The 24,991-nt window shown below is 34.3% G+C and overlaps 1 protein-coding gene across 1 annotated transcript in view; it reads left to right on the top strand.

The window, feature by feature from the left end:
• LRRK2 (leucine rich repeat kinase 2) overlaps positions 1 to 24,991 on the top strand; it is a 136,502-nt gene that overhangs the window by 46,149 nt on the left and 65,362 nt on the right. Inside the window, exons 17-26 of the mRNA XM_060657922.3 lie at positions 740 to 868; positions 944 to 1,114; positions 6,192 to 6,450; positions 9,992 to 10,180; positions 17,041 to 17,159; positions 17,627 to 17,696; positions 18,201 to 18,418; positions 20,668 to 20,918; positions 21,210 to 21,358; positions 24,290 to 24,383. Of these exons, the coding sequence (XP_060513905.3) occupies positions 740 to 868; positions 944 to 1,114; positions 6,192 to 6,450; positions 9,992 to 10,180; positions 17,041 to 17,159; positions 17,627 to 17,696; positions 18,201 to 18,418; positions 20,668 to 20,918; positions 21,210 to 21,358; positions 24,290 to 24,383 (1,649 nt within the window). The remainder of the gene's footprint in view (positions 1 to 739; positions 869 to 943; positions 1,115 to 6,191; positions 6,451 to 9,991; positions 10,181 to 17,040; positions 17,160 to 17,626; positions 17,697 to 18,200; positions 18,419 to 20,667; positions 20,919 to 21,209; positions 21,359 to 24,289; positions 24,384 to 24,991) is intronic.

A 24,991-nucleotide genomic window follows, 5' to 3' on the forward strand; every position in this document is an offset into this window, starting at 1 on the left:
TAATATATTATATTGAAAGATAATAAAATTTTTTTAGGTTAAATTGATCTTTGATGAGTTTACCCAAGCTAAATAATAGTAAATTCCAAAGCTCATTCTTTCCTGAAACTCTCTCATGTGTGGAGAGCCCAGACAACTCTTAGGAATATGCTCGAGGTGGTTCTGAAAAGTAATGATGTGACTGACTAGTTCTTTATAAATAATTTGCTACAGAGGCGTAAACCTCAGACTGCCTTTAGAGCTTTTCTCAACTATATTCAACATGAATGAAATCTAGGAGCTCATATTCATCTTTTGCAGCTGAAATTTCACAAGAAGGCACCAAAATGTTAGCGAAATGCTAGGCTATCTAGAGAACCTAATCTGTAGTCTTGTAATAAGAAATACACTTTGCTGGCTGATTTGGGTATGTTGCTCTGCTTATTCAGCTCTTCTAATATTAATTAATATCTTGCTTTCATCCTGTGAGTATGGCTTATTTTTAATTCATTAAGTATTTTTTCTGCCTTGCTAGACAATGGCTTGTTAGCTTGCATTTTATTCTCTGTGTGCCTGCTGTATTTCTTAGTAATGAGAGAGCAAGGTTTGCTTATGGGAATGTTCCAAGATTTATAGCTTTTAAGTACAAACCCAATAAATACTATCTAGTTATCACATACAAATTATCTGTTTTATACTATTTATTTTTTATTCTTTTGGCCCAGAATTGCTTATGTTATTATTTTGGTCCCACTTTCAGGGATTTCAGACAATCTTAACAATACTGGAATTGTCAGTGTCTTTTTCCAACCTGCTGGTGCATCATTCCTTTGATTCAGTGATATTCCATCAGATGTCTTCCAGTATCATGGAACAAAAGGATCAACAGGTACAGTGTTTCTCACCTGTATGCTAACTGTTAATGGATTTAGCTCACTCTAATCCTCGTTTCCATTCTTTTTAGTTTCTAAACCTTTGTTGCAAGTGCTTTGCAAAATTAGCTATGGACGATGAGTTAAAAAGCGTGATGTTAGAGAAAGCATGTGATCAGAATAACAGTATCATGGTTGAATGCTTGCTTCTGTTGGGAGCAGACGCCAATCGAACAAAGGAGGCAACTTCTTTAATTTGTCAGGTAAATATTCAAGGCCTAACTTTGGTCTTTCTCTGTTATTTGACTCTACCATTGTACAGCTCTTGCTTACATCCTGTTATTCTTTACTGCAGAATTCACCAGTTTATTTCACAATTGCTTGTGATTTGTAGTAGGAATTTAGATTCACAGAATTTCAGAGGTAATAGGGTCCTTTAGGCATATCCGGTATAATCCTTCGTTTTTGTTTTTTTTTTAATTTTTTTTTTAACGTTTATTTATTTTTGAGACAGAGAGAGACAGAGCATGAACGGGGGAGGGTCAGAGAGAGAGAGAGGGAGACACAGAATCTGAAACAGGCTCCAGGCTCTGAGCCATCAGCCCAGAGCCCGATGCAGGGCTCAAACTCACGGGCCGCGAGATCATGACCTGAGCCGAAGTCGGCCGCTTAACCGACTGAGCCACCCAGGTGCCCCCATATAATCCTTCATTTTACTTGTTTACCTACCTTGTTATATTGTTAATAAATTTCCAAATGTGTCTCCTACAATGCATCTCTGTCCAAATTCTTTTCCAGGCACACTCCACACAACATACAGTTCGGTTTGGTAATCTTTCAACCGTTTTCTCTCTATTTTCAGTTTCTCTGATAGCAAATTCTCTCCTCAGTTGTACTGCATGTGGCCATGCAGGCGGTGTACTACACCCCCTTGGGGACACTGTTCACATTGGCATCCCCTGCCATTGACCACCCCCTTGGTTGTGTAGCACTGTGGTCTTGCCTTCCTTCCCTCCCTTCACTCATGCACTGGGCAAGCACCTCTATCTAAATGTTCTACTTTACCTTCAAAATCCGACCCAAATGCCTTTTCCTCAATAAAGCCCTCCCTGCACCCCTGACCTCCATACAAAATAAAAGATTTACTTCTGTTGAGTCCATGACAATATATGTGATATACACAATATATCTTTTATATTTTGTTAGTTGTATGAAAGTGGAAATGTACAGTGTTCATCTTTATGTCATTTAGAATAACTAACTCATTGCTTTACATACAGTGTGAATTTAGTAAGTATTTATTAAAGTGCATTACATGTTATTTCAGGGTTGTCATTGCATAAATTTCAGTTTATAATAGCATTTGGGTAGCACCATGTATATTTTCTAGAAATTAATAATATTTCTAACAAAGCAATTATACAGTGATTTAATGTACATTATTAAATAACCAACAGAGTACTGTATTTTCCAGTAATTTACTTTAAAAGCCTTACTTTATTTAATTTCCCACTTGCCTATGGATTCAATTCAATTTGTCAACTGTAAATTAAGTTAGTACTAATTAGTACTCTACATAAAAAGAAACTGAACCTGTAACTTATTTTCATGCACAATTAATGTGTACATTAAGACCAAATAAATAATCAAATTGCTTACATTTAGTCAAATTTCATTTAAGAAATCCACCTTAAAAATAATTGCTTCTCTATTATTAAAAGTAATTAAATTATTTCCCTCAATAATACATTTTTATTGTGTATCTTTTGTGTGATCTGCACATCTTTGCACTAATATTACTGGAATATGCCAAGGAACTGAAAAGAAATTTCCCCTTCAAATTTTTTTTAGGGAAACAGCAAGTGTAATAATTTTAAATCTCTGATAGGAAATGCTTCCTGCTCTTCTCTCAATTTACCTAAATCTTTGTATAGGAGCTTTTTATTTTATTCTTCTTCTTGCATTCTTTTGGATTTAAGCACTTATTTATATATTTTTAAGCAAAATCAGATCTCTGCATCCATGGGTGTGTTAAATTTAAAGAATTTATCATACTTGTCAGAGATTATTTGCCTCTAAAGATATTGATTAAATTTTGTGGATAGATTGAACATACATTATTTTAGATACTAGTATAAAATGAGGTAATCACTATTTATGTACCAATGCTGTTTAATTAAGGACTATTTGGAGCAAAGATGGAGTTAATCTTGTTAGGCTTTCTGAGGAGAATTTAATGATGTAATATACATGATTCATATAGAAGAATATGGAAGACTGATACTGGGCATGAAAATACATGGATAGAGATCCAAAGATGAAAACCATCAGATCATGGTAGGAAGAACAACTGTGATGAAGTCTGAATAAAAGATAAAAGTAATAACGAACTGTTGTGGTATTCATTACCACCTGGGCACTGCTCTGAGTCCTTTACACAGTTTAACCCTTGCAACAACCTTAGAAGTGGGTTCTAGTATTATTCCCATTTTACAGGGAAGGAATTGAGGCACAGAGAGGTTAAGTAACTTGCCTAAGGACACTCTCCTGGTAAGTGGTGGAAAGTCGGCTTCCCAAATGCATGCTTTAATCTCGTCTATACCATAGATTCTTGGTAGTGGTGGTGATAGGGAGGGGAGTAGGGAAAGTTGCTCACTGATTCTCAAAGGCTAGTCTAAAATATTTGGTTTTGATCATGGGCTGCATTATTGATATATTTGAAGATGAGAGAGAAGATTGCAAAAGATAGTAAATTATACAGTTTTAAAAAGTTTGTTTATTTTGGGAGAGAGACAGAGCATGAGCAGGGAAACAGAGGATCCCACGCAGGCTCCAAGCTGTCAGCACAGAGCCTGACATGGGGCTTAAACTCATGAACCACGAGATCATGACCTGAGCTGAAACCAAGAGTTGGACACTCAACCAACTTGTCTTTTGTCTGATACACTTTCTTATACATCTCTGGCTTCATCCCCATGTACCTAAAGTCAGCTGGGATCTTTTGGGCCCTCAAGAAAAATACTCTTTAAAAGCGTATTGAGCAATTTCTAGGTGGAGGGCACAGTGCTAGATAAGTAGTAAAGAATATACAAGGGTTTTCCTGTTTCTGGATGGTTTCTTTCTAAGTGTGTATTGGGAAAGGAGAGAGGATAAAATGTAAATCATTTTAATATGAGGTAGGCAGTAAGTGCCAATTTAGACATAAAAAATTTGCTAGGCCACAGAGAGGGCATTTGTGATTGAGTTTTTTGGCCCCTCTGTCCCTCCGTCTTCCTTCCTCCCACTCCTTTTAAATTTCCTGTGGGCTTTTAAATAGGATATTAGTGATTTGTTAGTTAAATGAAATATATTTCCTAGGCATTGTACTAGGCTATGGAGGTACAAATTGAATTGCAATAGCATCCAAACCTTTCATTCTAGTTTTAAAACTGATAGGCGTTTTTGGTTTAGTGTGCTACGTGCTATGTGTAAGCAAATGGGACAGGAGTCTGGAGGAGGAAGAGTGTGTGTGGCTTGGGAGCTTAGTAGCAAGGACTTACCATACAAGAGATTATGAAGCTGTTCCTTCAAGAATGAACATCTTTTGGGGTGCCTGAGTGGCTCAGTGAGTTGAGCGTCCACGTCTTGGTTTTGGCTCAGGTAATGATCCCTGGGTCATGGGATTGAGCCCTGCATTGGGCTCTGCACTGAGCCTGGAGCCTGCTTGAGATTCTTTCTCTCCCATTCACACTGTCTCTCTCTCTCTCTCTCTCTCTCTCTCAAAAAAAAAAAAAAAGGAATGAACATCTTTTTGCTGGATGCAGAGTAGAATTAGATATTTAGGGCAGTAGAAATAGTATAAATGAAGGTAATGAAGTTTTAGGAAAACTTCATGTTGTGTTTGGGGGAATGTCTTAGAGCAGAGGGGTTTAGAAGATTTCCGGGCAGTGACCTGCTCATATCTAAAGTAGAAAGGTATGATAGTGGCTCTGGGGAGATTGGGTTGAAGGTAGGTAACCTGGAGACTGGTGGGCATTGAGTTGGTGCCATGAAACCACAGAATGATCCCCTCAAATCTCTTGAACATACATTAATTCTAGAGAATTCAGGAATTTCCCCCAGTCTCCTTCCCCTCACCTGGTACCTTAAATCATAGGGTCTTGTCTTGAAAAGAAAGAAAAGAAAGGAGAAAAGAAAAAAAGAAGAGAAAAGAAAAAAGAAAAGAAAAAAAATTAATCCTTAATTGTGGGCAGTGAAAGGAGCACAGGCTTGACTTGAAATCCAAGTCTCTTGTTGACTACCTCTAATAGGTTTGGAAAAATCACATACTTTTTCTAAATATTTATCTGTAAAATGGGGATAATAATTTTTATGACATAGACTTTTTTTTTAATGTTTATTTTGAGAGAGAGACAGAGCAGAGAGAGAGGGAGACACAGAATCTGAAACAGGATCCAGGCTGAGCTGTGAGCACAGAGTCCAAAATGGGGCTCAAACCCATGAACCATGAGATCATGACCTGAGCTGAAATCAGATGCTAAACTGACTGAGCCCCCCGGTGCCCCTGACAAAGGGTTTTTAATAAGGATTAGAAATCAAGTGTATACAGAATTTAGCACAGCTCCTGACATACAATATTTCTATTATTTATTACTTTGATCTTCTTGTTAGCAGACCATCATTCCTTCACCTTTTAGAAGCTGCTTCTGTGTAGGCCAGTATGCTGTAGGTTGCTAAGCCTTCCCTCTGCTTACTGTGGTCACTGTAGTTTTTGTAGCACCCAGCATGCGAACCTACCTTGAGCACATGCTCTGAAAATAGTATTCAGGGGAAGGTAGAAAACAGGTAAGAAATTTCTTTGTGGAAATTCAGGGTCTTGTGCTGGAAAGCCAGAAGCCTTTGTATGTGGCATTTACAAGTTTTATGATGTTCATATTCTCGTTTAGATATTCTATATCATGAATGAAGGCAGGGCAGTAGCCTTTACTGTGTGTGGTACTAGTTTCCCAGATGTCTTACAAGGAGCAGACGGAATCCCAGAAGGTGTAAGCAATGTGTATCATTGGTGAAGCCTCAGCTTTCTTAATTCAGGTGTTAAGAGCTTTTTCTCCATATGATGGTGCCTTTTTCATAGTACCTGACTCATGTGGCAGATTATTTGGCTTCTGCTACTCTGATATTTGTGGTGCTAACTTTATTGTATTTTCCTAGTCTATTTCAAGGATGAGTTTTGCCTTATTTTATTTTATTTCTATCTAAATGAAGGTGTAGAGAAAAATCACACCAAATTCAATTTACATGTCTACCAAAAGGAAGACATACAGGCTTTTAATATGGTCACCTATTTTTTTCCTTTAATAGGTATGTGAGAAAGCAAGCAGTCCCAAATTGGTGGAACTGTTACTGAATGGTGGTTCCCGTGAACAGGATGTCCGGAAAGCTCTGACAATAAGCATTGGAAAAGGTGACAGCCAGATCATCAGCTTACTCTTACGGAGACTCGCCCTGGATCTGGCCAATAATAGCATTTGCCTTGGAGGATTTTGTATAGGAAAAATCGAACCTTCATGGCTTGGTCCTTTGTTTCCAGATAGGACATCTAATTTAAGAAAAGAAACAAGTGAGTATTAGCAGGACGATTTTGTCCAAGTCTGGTTTTTATTAGTATTTAAAAAAAATTTTTTTTAATGTTTATTTATTTTTGAGACAGAAAGAGAGAGCATGAACAGGGAAGGGTCAGAGAGAGAGGGAGACACAGAATCTGAAACAGGCTCCAGTGTCTGAGCTGTCAGCACAGAGCCCGATGCGGGACTCGAACTCATGGAGGGTGAGATGACCTGAGCCGAAGTTGGACGCTCAACCGACTGAGCCACCCAGGCGCCCCTATTAGTATTTTTTTTTAAGTCACTAATATTTTCATTAGGTTTATTTCAATTTGGTACAACTTAAGCCAAAAATATTGTGAAGGTTTGGGTATCTTTTTGTTGTTGTTGTTGTTGTTGTTGTTGATATCTTTTTTTTTTTTTTTTTTGGTTATGAAATGCTTGAAAGTGATATTGTATTTAATTCTTTGTTTCCTAGCAAATGTTTTATAAAGATAGAGTGGGACAGTGGGATGTTTCTGCCCAGTTGCTTTTTAAAGAAACATATATTTTTTTTATTATAAAACTCATCCATGCTCATTTTAAGAATAGGAAAACACATAAAAACTATAAGAAAGAAAATGACTATTTTGTCCCTTATCAATGTAGATTTTCTTACCAGATTTTTATATGCTTACATATACATATGCATTAAAATGTATATGCAGAAACTTATACACATATATACTTTGAAAAAAATTTTTTTTACATTTATTTATTTTTGAGAGACAGAGAGAGACAGAGTACAAGTGGGGGAGGGGCAGAGAGAGAAGGAGACACAGAATCCGAAGCAGGCTGCAGGCTCTGAGCTGTCAGCACAGAGCTTGACGTGGGGCTCGAACTCATCAACCATGAGATCATGACCTGGGCTGAAGTCCGACGTTTAACTGACTGAGCCACCCAGGTGCCCCACTCATATATACTTTGCATCTTCATATTAACATATTTAGTTTTCAGTTTTTCAATATTTCAGCTAAAAAGGTATTTTCTTGAAATTTTTGAGTTAATATATGTTTTGTACATATTAAATATATTAATGACAAGTTAGCATCATCCTCTGTTAAGATTTCTGTCATTTCAGATGTCAGTCACTCACACTTAATGTGTTCTTAAAGTTTGAGCTCCCTATTTCCCTCTGTTAACTTAACTTCCATGCCTGCTTCCTTCCCTACAGTAATCTTCACCTTAAGTACTCTCTTGTTAACAACATGTTAGCTTTCCTGTCATTTTTCTGGTGCATTTACCTGGCAATATCCTATTCCTGTTCAGTCCAGTGGTCTGCTTTTTCCCTTCCCTTCACCAAGGTTGCTGAAAATGCTGCTGGAAGAAAGTATCCATCCATGCTTATTAGTGCCTCTACAAATTCCAGGTTTCCAACATTCTGGTGGGCCCTAGAAGATCCAGTCAGGCTAATTTCCCTAAGTTTCTCTCCTTTTTTTTTTTTTTTTTTAAAGTAGGCTTCATGTCCAGTGTAGAGCCCAACACAAGGCTTGAACTCATGACCTTGAGATCAAGACCTGAGCTGATATCAAGGGTCAGATGCTTAACTGACTGAGCCACCCAGGCTCTCCTTCCCTCGGTTTCTAAAATGTGTCATAAAATGTGTCTAAATGTGTCATGTGTCTTCCAGTGTTAATCTAGCTACCTGCCTGCCTTACGTTCTGTCCACTTGTCTGTCTCTTCATTTCTATTTTTTTTTTTTTTGCTTCAGCCCCAAATCACTTTTTAGAAGAAAACATTCCTGCTCATATGAAATCTGTGTGGAAGATAATCCTCCATATTCCTGTAGCACCTCGTTTCTTACCTGTAGTAGCATTTATTACATTATATAATTGTATTTTTTCTTTTTATGATCTTTTGGTAGATTATATGCATCATGAAGTCAATGTCATTTTTTTCCAGTGTTGTAACTTTAGCATCTAAATAGTACTTTGCACATAGTAGGGCTAATTAAATATTCATAATATTGGCAAAAATAAGAAATTGGCAATTGTGTGGATAAACATAAGTGGAAATAGGCATTTCACACATTATTGATATGAATTCAAATTATCCTCTTTTGAGGACAATCTGGCAATATCCATTAATATTTTAAATGCACATCCATGCTTTTTTGACAAGCTACATACTGATAGGAATCCATGATGCAGGGGTGCAAGGGTGCACAATAAAATATTGTTTATAATAGCCAGAGATTAGGGGAAAAATTCTAAGTATCCTTCAAAAGGAACTATTTGAATCAATCATGGTACATTCATGCAGTGGAATGCTTTGCAATCATTGGAGGAAAAAAAAAAAACATCTAACAAATCCAAATGGTCAGATAGAGAGTGCATTATTAAGTAAAAAAAAATAAAAATAAAAAAGCACAGAGCAGTGTTTTTAGTATACTGATGTTGGTGAGATACGGTAGTCATAAATGTTTGAATATGAAAAGACTCTGTCACAAGAAAAACCCAGAAATGCATTACTTGATTTCCTCTGGGGACTTTGGAAACTAATGAAATATGATTAGATCCCATGTTCTATCACTTCAGTCTCCTGCCAGCAACCTGTTTACTTAAATCTCTGATTTCTGATGGACACTGGAGAGGGAAAAAGGGAGACTTCCTATCCACTGTATTCTCTTTGTTCTACATGAAGTTTTTTACCTTTGATAAGTCTCACCTAATTAAAAAAATACAATCATGTCATTTGATGGATTGGAGGGTATGACCATAATTATATTAGCGGTTCGTCTGAGTAAAGAACATTTTGAATTTATAGCTTCAAAACATTTTTCAGGTACTACTTGACTGAGTCTCATACACGTCAGTCATGTGTGCTATGGAAGTAATATTTGAAGAGATTTTCCAGGCTGTACATAACACAATGAGAGTTCTGCCAACTAATTTCTTCATAACAAAGCATAATATAAGATGTAATAAAATAGGATGTTAACTTTTGAATTTCACCAAATTTCCCAGTAGAATGAATCACTTAGCAAATAGTTTGTAAAAAAGTAAAAAGTTTATAAAAAAGTAAAAGTAAAAAGTTTATAAAAAAGTAAAAAGATAAGAAAGTAAAAAAGTTTATAAAAAAGTATATCATTTATTGAGCATCTTCTGTGTTCTAAGCATTGTGCTAAATAAACATTTTATTTGCACCATTTCCTTTAATCTTTTCCATAATCCTATGTTGTCATCTCCATTTCCCAAGTGAGGAAACTAACACTCAGCTTATGTAACTTGCAAGTGCTGTTACTGTTATTTGAGCACAGGTCTGTCTGGCTTCAAAGCCCGGGCTCTTTTCCGGGTCAAGTTCGTGTCATAAATATTCAGTTTTGTCACTTCCACCAAAGCTTTGAGTAAATTTTTATGATTTCTAAAAAATTTAAATTCACTGCCTGCTTTTTATGCAATATCATGGTTACAAAGTGACTTTGGAAAGAAGAATAAAAATTTCTCTTGAAAGAACTTTGGTATGATTTGTGTTTATGTTTGTTGATTTGTAACTTGCTGGTGTATCTTTTTATTGTAGATGTAGGATCCACCCTAGCAAGAATGGTGCTCAGATATCAGATGAAAAGTGTTGTGGAAGAAGGAGCAGCCTCAGGCAGCGATGGGAATTTTCCTGAAGAAGTTCTTGATAAATTTGATGAATGGACCTTCATTCCAGACTCTTGTGTGGACAGTGTGTTTGGTCAAAGCGACGACCTGGATAGTGAAGGTATGTATCCCAAAGATATATTCCCTTTGTGTTTTAAAACATTTACGCACTGGTGTTGAACGATAGAAACTGAGACAAAAATCTGATTTAATTCATTTGTAAAACTTGAGGAAACATGTGTTCATCATTGGAAATAGTTAATGCTCACTAATTCCAGTTAAGGCAATGACTGTCAAGAAAATGTATCTGCACTTCCAAAGTATTAGAATATTAACCATGATCAGTTAATTGTGACTAATGTAGTGAAAACACTGAATCAGACTAGAATTGGATTCCATGTTCCATCATTGACAGGATCCTTTTGTGGGTTTGTATGCTCCTCACCCTTATTGAAGATAGTGTTGCAAATCTTCTAGCATTAGAAAAAATGTATGTAAAATGTCTGGGAGAGTGCTTGCCAAGTAGGAAATGCTTCATTAAAAAATTTTTACCTTTAGAGGAAATAAAGTAATTTTAATATTTTAATAATTCCCCTGAAATAACTTAAAATAATTGACATGGCAATATATTTAATGACAGTAACTAGGGTGGACATATTTAACATTATGCAATTTGGTAAAAATGGGGTGTAGTGCTTTTTTATTAACAGTATGATTGAAAACTTTGGGTGACCCATAAAGGTATTTGAGAGGGCAAACAGTAAGAGTTCTCCCCAAATCTCAAAATCTCTGGCCCACGTATTTTCTTTTTTGGCCCAAGTATTTTTTAAAACCAATTTTATTTATATATAATTAATATGAAATAAAATGCACCCATTTTAAGTGTGTGTTTTCATGGGTTTTGAAAAATTTGTACATCCGTGCAATCATCACCACTATTAAATTATGCAACATTTCTATCATCTATAAAAGTTCCTTTTATGCCTTATCACAAATCCCCCAATCCTTGGTCCCTGCAACTACTGATCTTTTTGTCACTATAGATTAAATTAGTATTTTCTTAAGTTTTATATGAATAGGATGATACAGTATGTTCTCTTTTATGTCTGGTTGTTTTCCAAAGTAGTTACACCATGTACACTTCTTTCAGCAATATGAATTCTCTAGTTGCTGTACATCTTTGTCACACTATACTGCTTGATATCATCAGGCACTTTAATTTTAGCTGTTCTAGTGAAGGTGTAGTCCTAACTCATTTGGGCTTAATTTTCATTTCCTGATGACTATAGATATTGAGAATATTTTCATGTTTTTATTGACAATTCACATTTGTTTTTGCAAAGTATCTTTTCAGAACTTTTGCTGACTTTTAGTTGGGTTGTTGTCTTACTATTGTATTATAAGAGTTCTTTGTGTCATAAAGAGTTCTTCATATTTTAGGTAGAATTCCTTTGACAATATATAAATTGCAAATATTTTCTCCCTGTCATAGTTTGTCTTTCATTTTATTAATGTTATTTTTTAAAGAGCATAGATTTTAAATTTAGATAAAGTACAGGTTTTGAGTTTTTTCTTTTATGGTTTGTGTTTTTTATTCCTTTTAAGAAATATTTCTTAAATATTCTTTCTTAAAAATAGTCAAATTTGTGACTATTTTTCCCGTGTTTCCTCATAGAAGTGTTAAAACTTTAGCTTTTACATTTAGTCTATAGTCCATTTTAAGTAATTTTCATGTATGTCACTGAAGGATTGACGGTACTTTTTTTTACATATGGATATCCAGTTTTTAAACATCATTTTGTGAAAATACTATATTTCTTCATTGAATTAATGGCATGTTTGTCCAACTTAATTGACCATGTAAGCATAGTTCTATTTCTGCATTCTTTATTCTGTGGGATTAATTTATGTCTTCATCCTTAGGCTGATGCCATACTTCCTTGATTACTTTAGCTAATGGTAGGTCTTGAAATCAGATAGTGTAAATCCTCTGGTGTTTTTTGTTTGTTTGTTTTTTCCAAAATTGCTCTCACTATTCTAGGTTTGTTGCATATCCATATACATTTTGAGTCAACAAATTAATTTTGTGCTGGAGTTTTTATTAGAATTAAATACATACATTTAATGTAGAATTACCCTATTAATTATATACTATTAATATTACATAATATAGAATTAACATATGAATAATTTCTTCAGATAAATCTATAATAAATCTAGGAGAATTGATATCTTAATAATATGAGTCTTTTGACATATAAATGTATATATTTTCATTTATTATTTTAAGTTTCTCTAACCAATTTTTTTTATTGTATATTTTCTGATGGTATTGTAAATAGTATTGTATTTGAATTCCAATTTCCAATAGTTCACTGATGGCATAGAGAAATACAGTTGATTTCTTTGTATATTAATATTGTATTTTGTGGACTTACTTGTTTAACGTGTGTTTCTAACAGCTTGTTGTTGACTCCACAGTTTTCTATGTTCACAATAAGGCCAGTTGCTAATAAAGGCAGATCTCTTCCTTTCTAATCTATATGTCTTTTTTGTTTTTCTTGTCTTATTGCATTGACTAGGACTTCTAGTACTATGTTGAATAGAAGTGTTCAGAGTAGGCATTGTTTCCTGGTTTCCAAATTTAGGGGGAAAGCATTCAGTCTCTCATCATTAAGTATGATATTATCTATAGTTTTTTTTCATAGATAGCCTTCATCAAGTAGAGGAATTTCCTTTCAACTAATTGTTTGCTGAGCCTTTTTATTACTAATGGGTTTTGGAAAATGCTTTTTTGCATCTGTTGAAATGGGCATATTTTCCCCCTTTATTCTATTAATATGGCTAGTTATATTGATTGACTTTCTAATGTTAAACTAAACTTGCATTTGTGGGGTAAATCTCACCTGGTATGATACATTATCCTTTTTTATATATTATTGGATTTGATTGTCTAAAATTTTGTTAAAGCATTTTGCATCTGTGAGGAGTATTGGTCTGTAGTTTTATGTTTTCTTGTAATTATGAGAGTAATGCTAGCCTCTTTTAAATGAGTTGGGAAGTGTTTCCAACTCCACCATTGTCTTTAAAATTTTTATAAGAGAGGTATTATTTCCTTCTTAAATGTTTGATAGGCTTCACCCGTAAAGCTATGTAGGTTTGGAAATTTATTTGGGGGGGGGGCTATTTTTATCATAAATTTAATAAGTTTAATAGCTTTATGGTTATTTTGATTTTCTATTACTTCTTGCTTCAGTTTTTGTAATTTGCAACTTTCAAGTAATTTGTCCATTTTACGTAAGTTGCCAAACTTGTATTTAATGTCATTCATAATAATTCTCCTATTGTCCTGTTAACCTTTGTAAGAGATACCTGATCTTTCATTCTTTTTTTCAAGAACATTTATACATATTTTTTATTAGATTAGCTTTAAAAGGAATTTGAGAGCTCTTTCATAATGAAACACTGCTTTTCAAATTGCATGACTTTATTGTCTATCTGTATATGAGTCCTGATAAAGGTCTGGGTTTTACAACTGGTTACTGTGTTGAGTTAGAAGCTTCCTCTTCAATCAGGATTAAACATATATAGGCCATAGGTAGTTTTAAATTTGTTTTAAAAGAGTCCTGCTTGGTGACAAGCTAATGGTCCCACTTAAATGAGCAGATTTTAAATGGATATTTAAAAAAAAAAAAAAGGCTATTCTGGATTTCTTGATCCATTTACAGTGATCTCCAAGAAATTAAATAAAAATTTCCGAAAAATACACAATATAGATCTGCCTAGAAAGCACAATATACAGATAGTATAATGTGACACTTTGTACAACTCAGAGTTAGATATTTGAATGACACAGGGGCTCCCAGATAAAAAGGCTGTTGCAGTACACCTTTGCAATCACACAGACCAGCCCCCGCCCCCCAATCAACAGAACACAATTTCTACTAGACCTCAAAATGCTTTAAATCTTGACATTGGTAATTTGTGTCTTTCCCTTTGTATGTTCATTGGCTCAAGTTTATTAATTTGATTGATGTTTTCAAAGAATCCGCATTTTGTTTCATTGATTCTTCTCTGTCATTTGTCCATTTTCTTTTTTACTGATTTCTGCTTTAATCTTTGTTTCCTTTATTTTACTTATTTTCATTTGATTTGGCTCTTCTTTTTATAGATTCTTAATGTGGATGCTTAGAACACTGATTTTTAGACCTTTTTGTTATTTTCTAGTATAAACATTTAAGACCAATACAAATTCTTTTGGGGACCATGTTAGCTGCATCCGACAATTTTTGTATGCTCTGTTTATATTCAGTGTTGAAAACTTTCTTATTTCCTTTGTTATTTATTTGGAGTCATGGATTATTTAGGAGAGTGTTGTTTGTTTTCCATATATTTGGAAACTTTTCCAATATCCCCTTGTTATTGATATCATATATAACTTTGTTGTGGTCAGAGAATCTAATGATTTATAGTCTTTTTAATTTATTGAGACTTGATTTTTGGACTACCGTCTGGTCTGTGTTGGTGAATGTTCTATGTGTCACTTAAAAGAATGTGTATTCCGCTATTGTGGGGTCAATTAGGTCAAATTGGTAGTATTTTTTAGGTCTTCTATATATTTACTTATTTTTCTCTCTATTGTATTTGATGAATAAATGTTGAAATTATAACCATGGATTTGTTAATTCTTCTTTTAATTCCATCTGTTTATGCTTTCTGTGTTATGTAGCTGTGTTATTGAATGCACAAAAATTAAGGATTGTAATTTTTTGGTGACTTAAACCCTCCATATTGATCCATCTAGTATCCTTTTTTTCCTCTTAAAGAACTCCTGTTTACATTTCTTATAGTGCAGATCTGCTGGAAACCCCTCTGCCAATTACTGAAGCTCTTTTTTCAAGACTCTGCCCAGAACTCCCAGCTTAGTTAGTCTCCATGAGCATTGATCTCCACCTCTTCATCTCAGGAAAACCATTGGGCTTTGTTTAAATTCCTTCTCCCTGTGCCTGTGGCCCCTAATGGTCTTCAGGCAGAAAGCCAGGGTGAGCGTAAGGCTTATATAATTTGTTTCCCTTCTTTCAAGCACTACACCAGCCTGAACCTTTTGTTGGTTGCCTAGTGTTTGAAATCAGTTGTTCAAAATATTTCTTCCAAGTTTCTAGTTGTCTGTGGGGAGAGTTGTCAGGTTTGCTGTCTGTTACTCCATCATGCCTGAAAGAAGAATTCTCATTATGTATTTTTAAATAAAGAAAAATGTTAGAATTGCTGACATAAAAATAATTATAAAATGCCTTTGTTGCTTCTATAAACAATATGCTCATAGAACTTTCACAAACATAAAGTGGGATAATTATGAAAATGTAATAATTATACAAAAATGTAATTAACTTTGAAGTCTATTTTATTAAGTTCCTTAAGCATGAAATAATTAAAATTATAGGGTAAATTAAATTTTAATAGTGAACCAAGTAGGAAGTATCTGTTTCAATTTTAAGATTTATATAAATATTACAAAATTGATTTTTGGATATGTAGATTTTATAATTTGTTTTGAAACTTAAAATTCATTCTTTATGCTTATAAGATAGAGTGATAGGATTTATGATCTCATAATTTTTCAGTAATATATTTTTGTCCTTAAAAATATATTTATTGATTCTTATTTTGTTGAAAATGAGTAATTTTTTTTTTTTTTGAGAGAGAGAGTGCTAGCAGGGGAGGGGAAGAGGAGAGAGAGAGAGAGAGAGAGAGAGAGAGTGAATCTCAAGCAGTCTCCATGTTCAGTGTGGAGACCACTGCGGGCCTCAATTTACATCCATGAGATCATGACCTGAGCAGAAATCAAGAGTCACTCAGCCAACTGAGCAATCCAGGAGTCCTGAAAATCCATAATTTTAAAAGTAGTTCTTCTCAGGGTGCCTGGGTGGCTCAGTTGGTTTGGCGCCTGACTCTTGATTTCGGCTCAGGTCATGATCTCACAGTTTCATGAGTTTGAGCCTCATGTTAGACTTTGTGCTGTCAGCGCAGAGCCTGTTTGGGATTCTTCCTCTCTTTCTGCCCTTCTCCCGCTTGCGATCTTTCTGTCTCTCTCAAAATAAATAAATACACATTACATTAAAAACATCTTTTTAATGTGTATTTATTTTTGAGAGAGAGAGAGAGAGAGAGAGAGAGAGAGAGAGAGGGCGTGAGTGGGGGAGGGACAGAGAGAGAGGGAGACACAGACTCTGAGGAAGGCTCTAAGCTCTGAGCTATCAGCACAGAGCCAGATGTGGGGCTCAAACCCACAGTGAGATCATGACCTGAGCTGAAGTCAGACACTTAACTGACTGAGTCACCCAGGTGTCCTTAAATAAAATTTTTTAAAAGAGAAGTAGTGCTCCTCTCCTCTATCTCAGCAGAATATTGACAACTAAACTCATTATTTTACTTTAACGTCATTCGGTAAATGAAACCATATAATATGAAATTTAAATAGAGATGTTGTCAGGATTGCTGAATGTTAAATAATTTAGTGTGATTCCAATATTTAAATAAAATTTGAAAATTTGCTAAAAGCAATTCAAAGAAACCAAGAAGAATAACATTGATCAGATTTTTGTGTAAACTTTCTTTGCTTCCTGTACATACATGTATTTATTATAACATGTAACTATTTTTTTAGTTGGCTTTTCCTACTGTACTATGAACTCAGATGAGGCATGGATTGTTTTTCCTGCTTATCTTTATTCTGCACTTACTCAGTATCTGGTCTAAGATAGCCATTCAGTAAATATTTATGGATGAAGAGAAATGTAGCTGAATTTTGAAAATGAAAAGCCAACATAGTTTATTATTTCTATTGTAAAACTGTTACAGTGGGAATTGGGAAATTTCCATCAATGAATATATGTGTTATCTTTTATGATTGCACTATGATACTAGCATCTTATGATTGAGTCAACATTTCTTATTTGCCTTTATTTTATCATTTAAAAATAGGAAGTGAAGGCTCATTTCTTGTGAAAAGAAAATCCAATTCAATTAGTGTGGGAGAATTTTACCGAGATCGTGCCTTACAGCGTTGCTCACCAAATTTGCAGAGACATTCCAATTCATTGGTAAGTTATGATTAATTGTGATTATGTTGTGTGTTTTGTTATTGGTATTCTCTTGATAACTGAAATTATGTGTCAAAGCTAGGAGCTACTGGTACAGCAATTCCCTAATATTTGAAAACTTTATATACAGAATATATATATATATACACACACGCACACATATACATATACATATACATATACATATACATATACGTATAAACCATTTTAAATGTACATTTCTTGAGCTTTTGGGACCATATGTGTACTAAGTACACTTCAAAATGATTTATCTTTTTTTTTGTTTTTTCAGAGCTCCGTATCTATGGAGCCCAGGCTAGGTCTCTCTGTCTTATGGTGTGGCTTGGTCCTCTGAGTTCTTTTGCTGGAAGTCTTACAGTGATCCTTAAGGAAACCAGATAGGAAACTGTTCTCTTCGCTGCAAGAAATGATAGTGATTTTATTATAAATGTCTATTTGTTTAATAGGGACCCATTTTCGATCATGAAGATTTACTGAGGCGAAAAAGAAAAATATTGTCTTCAGATGACTCACTCAGTAAGTATTTGACAATAATCGTAAATAAATAGATATTTTGAGGAGAATACAGTACTTTTTAAAATTTCTTCTGTTCAATTTTTTGGGTGTTAATTTCATCGTCCATAACCTTCAAATTCTGTGTACCTAATGATATCACACACTGTAGAAAAATGAAATACAGTTATAGATTTAAAACTTTACCTTTTACGATGCTATGTAGGACTGACTGACTTATCCTTTCTACTACTTTCCTGAAATGTAAATAGTACCGTCACCAATGCAACTCTTCATCTCTTTCTGCAGGTCTATTGTTTTTTTTTTACACTGCTTATACCATTTGATTAAATATGTATTATTTATTGTCCACCTCTGCCACTGGAATGTAAGCTCTGTAGTTTGTTTTCTACTGAATCTCCAGTGCCTTGAAGGGATCCTGACAGTAGTGGGTGATCAGTACATATTTACCAAGTGAACTTAAATTACTTGCTTATGTTTCCATTGTTTGTTTGTTTTTGACAAAAGGGTCATCAAAACTTCAATCCCATATGAGGCATTCAGACAGCATTTCTTCCCTGGCTTCTGAGAGAGAATATATTACATCATTAGACCTTTCAGCAAATGAACTAAGAGACATTGATGCCCTAAGCCAGAAGTGCTGTATAAGTGGTCATTTGGAGCATCTTGAAAAGCTGGAGCTTCACCAGAATGGACTCACGAACTTTCCACAACAACTGTGTGAAGTAAATTTAATTTATCCTTATAACTCTCAGGATATTTGAAGAGTTTTTGCAGTTTGATCTAATTTGCATGGTTAAATCTTTACAAAGAAGGATCTGCTTCTGCTTCATTGGATAGTAATTCCCCCTTTCTTGTAGTTGTCACATTAGTATCAGTCTGTGTGGTGTTCAAGAACATCTTTGAGGATGGGGACCTGATGAAAAGGAATGCTAGGTTCTGTCCTGATGATACATGTGTACATGGTAGGATGTATCAAGGCTATACATTCAGTTATTTACTTCTAGAAGACAACTTAAAATGTTTAAAGTAGATAGACTGTTACACCTGGTTTAGTGGCACTGGCTCTGGCTTAGCTACCAGCTGTTTAACAATAGTGTAACTTTGGCTGCTCTAAGCTTTCATTTCCTTACCTGCAGAAATACAGAGTCTCAGCTAAACTATCCGTAAGGCATTTATCGAGTTTTAAAATTATATGAGACTTAAAAGTTGATTCTTTTTGCTCAAAGTTCCTGTTTTCAAAAATTGAAGTATTAAATGATCTGCCAATAGAACAGTCCTCTGAATATTAACTTTGTTCATCATTTTTATGTACTATAGACAAGAGCCAAAGATACACTGATGAATTAAAATAATCTTAATAAAATATTTAAATTATTAAACTGAATTCTTAGACTGAACTGCAAAGTTTGATGAAAAAACTATTTTTCCTTCCCTTTTCTCACCTATAAAGCTTACGATAATTTTGAGACTTTTTAAAGCAACATTAACGTTGCATTTTTTAAGTATGTTTAAGTGGTGTTTTTCCTTTAAAGTGTGTGTATTTGGAGAAAGGGAGGACAGTCTTCTTGCAACCCATGTCTGAAATGTGTTCACTCTCTCCTTCTCCCCCTCTTCGCCAGTCTAAATCCACCAAGTCACAAGGGTCCTTACCCTTTTCTTTTCTTCTCCTCTTCATCCATCCAGACCAGGTTGGCTACACACCCGATTTACATTTCCATGGCATCCACGTTTTTCCCCCACTGCTCATTCACTTATAAGTTTTGTATATTCTCTTCACTAAATTGTCAACTTCCTGAGAACAGGAACTGTTTCAGGCTTGTTCATGTCTGTTCTCAGTGCCTCATAATGTCTTCTATACAGTAGAGCCTTAATAGATGATTATTGAATTAATTCATGAAGGAATTAGTGACTGACACTTGGTACACCTTCAATAAGTATTAGTTACAGAGTAAGTAAAATAGGACTAGAATATAGCTTAGCTAAAAAAAAAAAAGAGGATTTGAAAAGAGCATGACAGGTTGAAAAACATCAGGGTATTTAAAGACCAGACCAGCTCAGAATCTCTTAAGGAAATTTTAAATTGACATCAAAATGGCAGTTTTTAAAATCACCGCTTGTAGGTGTCTATGCCAAAAAATTTCCTGGTTAAAATTTGGGAATGAATAATGTAAAAATACGTTTTTTTGAATATAATCTGGTAGGATCTGAAACAGTGACAGATAATTTTGAAACAACTTCTGGGGCAAAGATCCATTAATATAAGCTTTATAATCATGTCAAACTCTAGATTTCTGTGAGGATAAATATATTGGTATATAACGAAGAGCAGAGAGAAGAGATTATTTTTTATATTGTAGCCCTTTGACGACAATCCATACCAAAGATTTAAGACATTGACATATAAATCTAAAGTTTCTTATTGTCATGGTAAAATTAGAAAGTTTTTAAAAATGGAAAATAGAGATTTGAAACAAAAAGTTTTATAAAAAAGAGGAAGTCCTAAAATGAAACCTGTATACAATGACTACTTTTTTGGTTAAGTCATATTTATATTAAAATGTATAACAGTTTCTAAAAGCTAGTATTTAAAAATGTATTCCCAGGATTATGTTGTACTGTTTATTCATTAATTAATTCAAATATTTGTTGAGCCTTATTCTGCTTCCATTTCACTCTTTGTGGGAATAATTTACAAAAACAAAACAAAACTGAAATAAGCTCTTAACCCTGTTTTTGTGAATTGCTTTTGGCAGTTACCTGTTATGTTTTCCTGGTTTTTACCTATTTAATAGCAGGGATGGTTGGATTAGTCATTACACTGAGGTTCTCTTGTGGATTGTGTTTTCAGGTTTTTGGAAAATTCTTAATGGTTCTAGTTACCAGCGGTATGGAAGGCAGAAATATTAGCTAATTTGAAGTTTTTCAGATGGTTTTCAGATGGTTAGAGAATTTTAAAATGTTGTCTTTCCAGACCCTGAAGTGTTTGACACATTTGGACTTGCACAGTAATAAATTTACATCATTTCCCTCTTACTTGTTGAAAATGAATTGTATTGCCAACCTTGATATCTCTCGAAATGACATCAACCCCTCAGTAGTTTTGGATCCTGCAGTGAAGTGCCCAACCTTGAAGCAGTTTAACTTGTCATATAATCAGCTGTCTTCTTTTCCTGAGAACCTTGGTGATGTGGTAGAGAAATTGGAACAGCTCATTTTAGAAGGGTAAGAAAGGGGCTCATTAAGTACAGAAGGGTTGGCTTACATTGAAGTTTCATAAGAATGACAAAATATGCTGGCATTATTTCTATAGTAATGGGTTTTAAACCATAATATGAGAAGAGACTGAGGGAATTAATATTATAGCTTCTATCAGTTGACTTAAATTTTTACAACTAATTTAAAACTTAATCAGTCTGCTTTGATGCTATTCTTTGAAGGCAAATTGTTTTGATTTTTTTCTTCAAAGCATATGAATTTATGCAATTTAATCCTCATTTTGTTTCTTATAACTAGAAATAAAATATCAGGAATATGTTCCCACTTAAGCCTGAAGGAACTGAAAATTTTAAACCTTAGTAAAAACCACATTACATCCCTATCAGAAGATTTCCTTGAGGCGTGTCCTAAAGTGGAGAGTTTCAGTGCCAGAATGAATTATCTTGGTAAGTATCCTGTGGGAATCTCCTTTTAACCAGTATTAGAGGATGAGTCATACATGGACATTTCAGGTGGGGATATAAAGGTGGCATTTCAATTTAAATGTAATGGGGGAATTTCAGATATAAAGTTAACAGGTCAGTGATTAAAAAAATGAGTTTTCAAGCCATGAAAACATGGAAGAAACTTAAACGCATATTGCTACACGAAAGAAGCCAATCCGAAGAGGCTACATGCTATATGATTCCAACTATATGACATTTTGGATAAGACAGAACTGTGGGGACAGTAAAATAACCAGTGATGGTCAGGAGTTTGGAGGGAGGGAGAGAGGAATGAGGAGGTGAGTGGGATTTTTAGGACAGTGAAACTATTCTGTGTGACGCTGTAAAGTGGGTACATGTCATCATACATTTGTCCTAGAGGACATACAACATGAAGAGTGAACTTTATTGTAAATGATGAATTTTAGTTAATAATAATGTATTAATATTGGCTTACCAATTATAACAAATACACCAAGCTATGCAAGTTATTAGTCATAAGAATAAAAATGTGTGTGGGGGGGGGGAGGGGGAGGATGGTGAAGAGAGAAGGGCTTTAAGGGAACTCTTTGTAGTTTCTGCTCAATTCTTCTGTACACCTGAAGCTACCCTAAAAACTAGTTTATTTTTAAATTCTAAAACATAAAAATTTTTAATACTGAAAAAATTTTCAATTTAAAAAATTACAGCAGATTGCTGTCATAGACTAAAATGACATTTCCTTGGACTCCCAGATAGTCCTTTATACTGTGGTTCATTTTAGTCTGGAAAACTAAAAATGCATATGGCTGCATGAACTGGTTGAAGCCAGAATACTGAGTGCCCAACTGAGGTTTACTCAATTTTTTGGATTATAAACATAGTTAACTGTTATTATTTCTTTTAGAAATAAAATTAATCAGTTAACAGTTTTCAAATTAGTAAGGTTAATGTGTATTCATTGAGCACTTGCTCTGATACTACAAGATATTCTAGTAATACAGAATATGATCATCACTTTTATTAAAAGTTGGGGAATACTCCATTTTCTCTTAGCATGTGAGATAGCAGGGAATTATGTTTATTTGTGGTCTATCTGAGCATTCTAGTATTACGGGACAAAATACTTTTATGGAAATATATGGGGACTCCCCATATTTTATCTTCCTCAAGAAGATAAAAGGAGCCCACGTGCACCTTCCCATCCATGTATACTGACTGACTCTGTAAACTACTTTTTAATACTGCTTAAAAGCAGAATACAATTTGACATATCCTAAAATATTTTATTTTGTTGGAACTTTCAGAAGCTAGTAATGATAAAAGCTATGTAAATTTGTATAATATTTTCTTCCTTTCTCCCTTCCTCTAGGCCTCTTGAATATTGACCATTTTCCTACTATGGACCTGAAAATGGGGGATAGAGTGGTTCCCTCTCTAATGAGCAAAGAAAACCCAGTCTCTGTCCTTAGGGAATAAGTAGTTAGGTTCAGAAGACAGGCATTCAGTAACTAAGCTAAGTGTTGTGAGGAAAAGTTGAGGATGCTACTGGGGTACCTCGGTGGGGGGTAGAGGCTCATATCCAGACTGTGGAGACAGGGAAAGGTTTCTGTGTCTCTGACACTTAAGTTGGATCTGGAAAGAAGAGCATCCCAAGAAACCTGAGGCTTGATTCATACGTCATCTCAGCTGAATCTCATAAAAATCCTATAGGATAGGATAGGTATGATCTCTGATCGACTGAGATTTTTGTGTGACATAGAGGTGTAGAATGAATTAACTAGTTGTAGTGGAAACTTGAATACAGCCAAGTTCAAAAATCTGTTTGCTTTGCACTACAACAACTGTGTAGTTTTAGGGTCTTTCATTTGGAAAGATGCCCTAGGAAGGTGATATCTGAGCAGAACCACTAACCATTACAAATAATCCCACGTGAAATATAGTTTCAGTCCTTTGACTTTATGAGTGTCTTTTCCATACAGCATCTGAACCTCTTAATTCTTAAGAGGAGAATCATTTATTTTGCCACAAATACTTTTCAGATATAGGTAAAAAATAACAGCATGTTCCTTTTCAGCCTCTCAGGAAAACAGCTTCGAGCAGTGTTTTGGAACACTTTGACTCTTGAAGATTTTGCTAGAGAAAGTATAACCCATTGAAAATGCTAACAAGTAGTTTCTCAAGCCACTTTCATAGAACCATAGAGCTTTAGATATCTGAAGAATCTCAGAGTTCATCTGGTATAGCTGCACTATTTTACAGATAAAAAATAGGCTGAATGATTTGCTCAGTTTCCAAAATTGTGTCCACAGAGTTTTATTTATTATACTTCATACTGTATTTCCTTTTTGGAAGTTCATAAAATATATGAGAATATTGAGAACTCTGAGATATTTCACCTTATTTTACTTAAATGTTTCCCCAGTCTCTTAAGATCATATGATCAAAGAATACTTTTATTAAGTAACATCCACTGTTGTTGCATAGAACACTCTTTATTAGGTGGTACTGTAAAGAATTTTTAATTTTACGTTGTATTGTGTATTAGTTTTCAAAGTGTTTTGTTATATTTACTTAGGAGTAATATGAATTAATTTATAATTTATGTACACATAATAATATCACATAATTTGGAATGAATATTCTAATAATTTTTACTCTGTACAGATGTTGGGCATAGATTTGTGTTCAGATAATTGTTTAGATTTCAGATGAAAATATTCTTAGAAGGATGGTGTATTATTTTAATGTTCAGTGTTAGGAGTAAGGATATTACCTTATTTTAAAAGTCAGCATGAAAATGGAAATTGAATTAAGTGACAGGTCCTTGGTAGCTGTTCTTACTGTCAAATCTAATGGGAATCTAGTTAAAATGATTAAAATGTCCCTTATCTCACTTTTATTTTCTTTTAGCTGCTGTGCCTTTTTTGCCTTCTTCTCTGACAAGCCTAAAATTGTCCCAAAACAGATTTACATGTGTTCCTGAAGCAATTTTAAATCTTCCACAGTAAGTTTGCTACTTTAATTTTAAAACCACATGAGCTAGAACAAAGCCCTCAGAAACATGGTTTTGATTTAGGCATATCAATTGATTTATAATTCATAATTGATTTCTAAAGCTATTCAGTTTAATGTTCTTAAATCTATGAATGTTTGTTTTTTACTAGGCAAAACACCCAAGTTGCTATTTGTGTTTTCTTTAACTTTTATATTAGGGTGCTATTGTTTTGAAACAATTTAATCTTAATTAATGTTTGCACCATTACAAACAATTGAGGTTATAGTGGCTATCATTTTAACTTTAAAATTTTGCTTGCTCTCAGAGGTTGATATGCTACTAAGATATTATTAACTTTGAAATTATACTTATGTTTGAGTAAAAACTGGAGAAAGAGTGGTTCCCTCACTAATGAGCAAAGCAAACCCAGTCTCTGTCCTCAGGGAATAAGTAATTAGGTTCAGAAGACAGGCATTCAATAACTAAGCTACATGCTGTGAGGAAAAGTTGAGGGTTATACAAGGGTACCTCGGGGAGGATCTCATCCAGACTGTGGAGGCAAGGAAATGTTTGGCGAAGACATTTTTGGTGAGGATTAGGACAATTTATATAGCTCT

The sequence above is a fragment of the Panthera onca genome, chromosome B4 (genome assembly GCF_046562875.1).
Source record: "Panthera onca isolate mPanOnc1 chromosome B4, mPanOnc1 haplotype 2, whole genome shotgun sequence".
In the NCBI taxonomy this organism is placed as follows: domain Eukaryota; kingdom Metazoa; phylum Chordata; class Mammalia; order Carnivora; family Felidae; genus Panthera; species Panthera onca.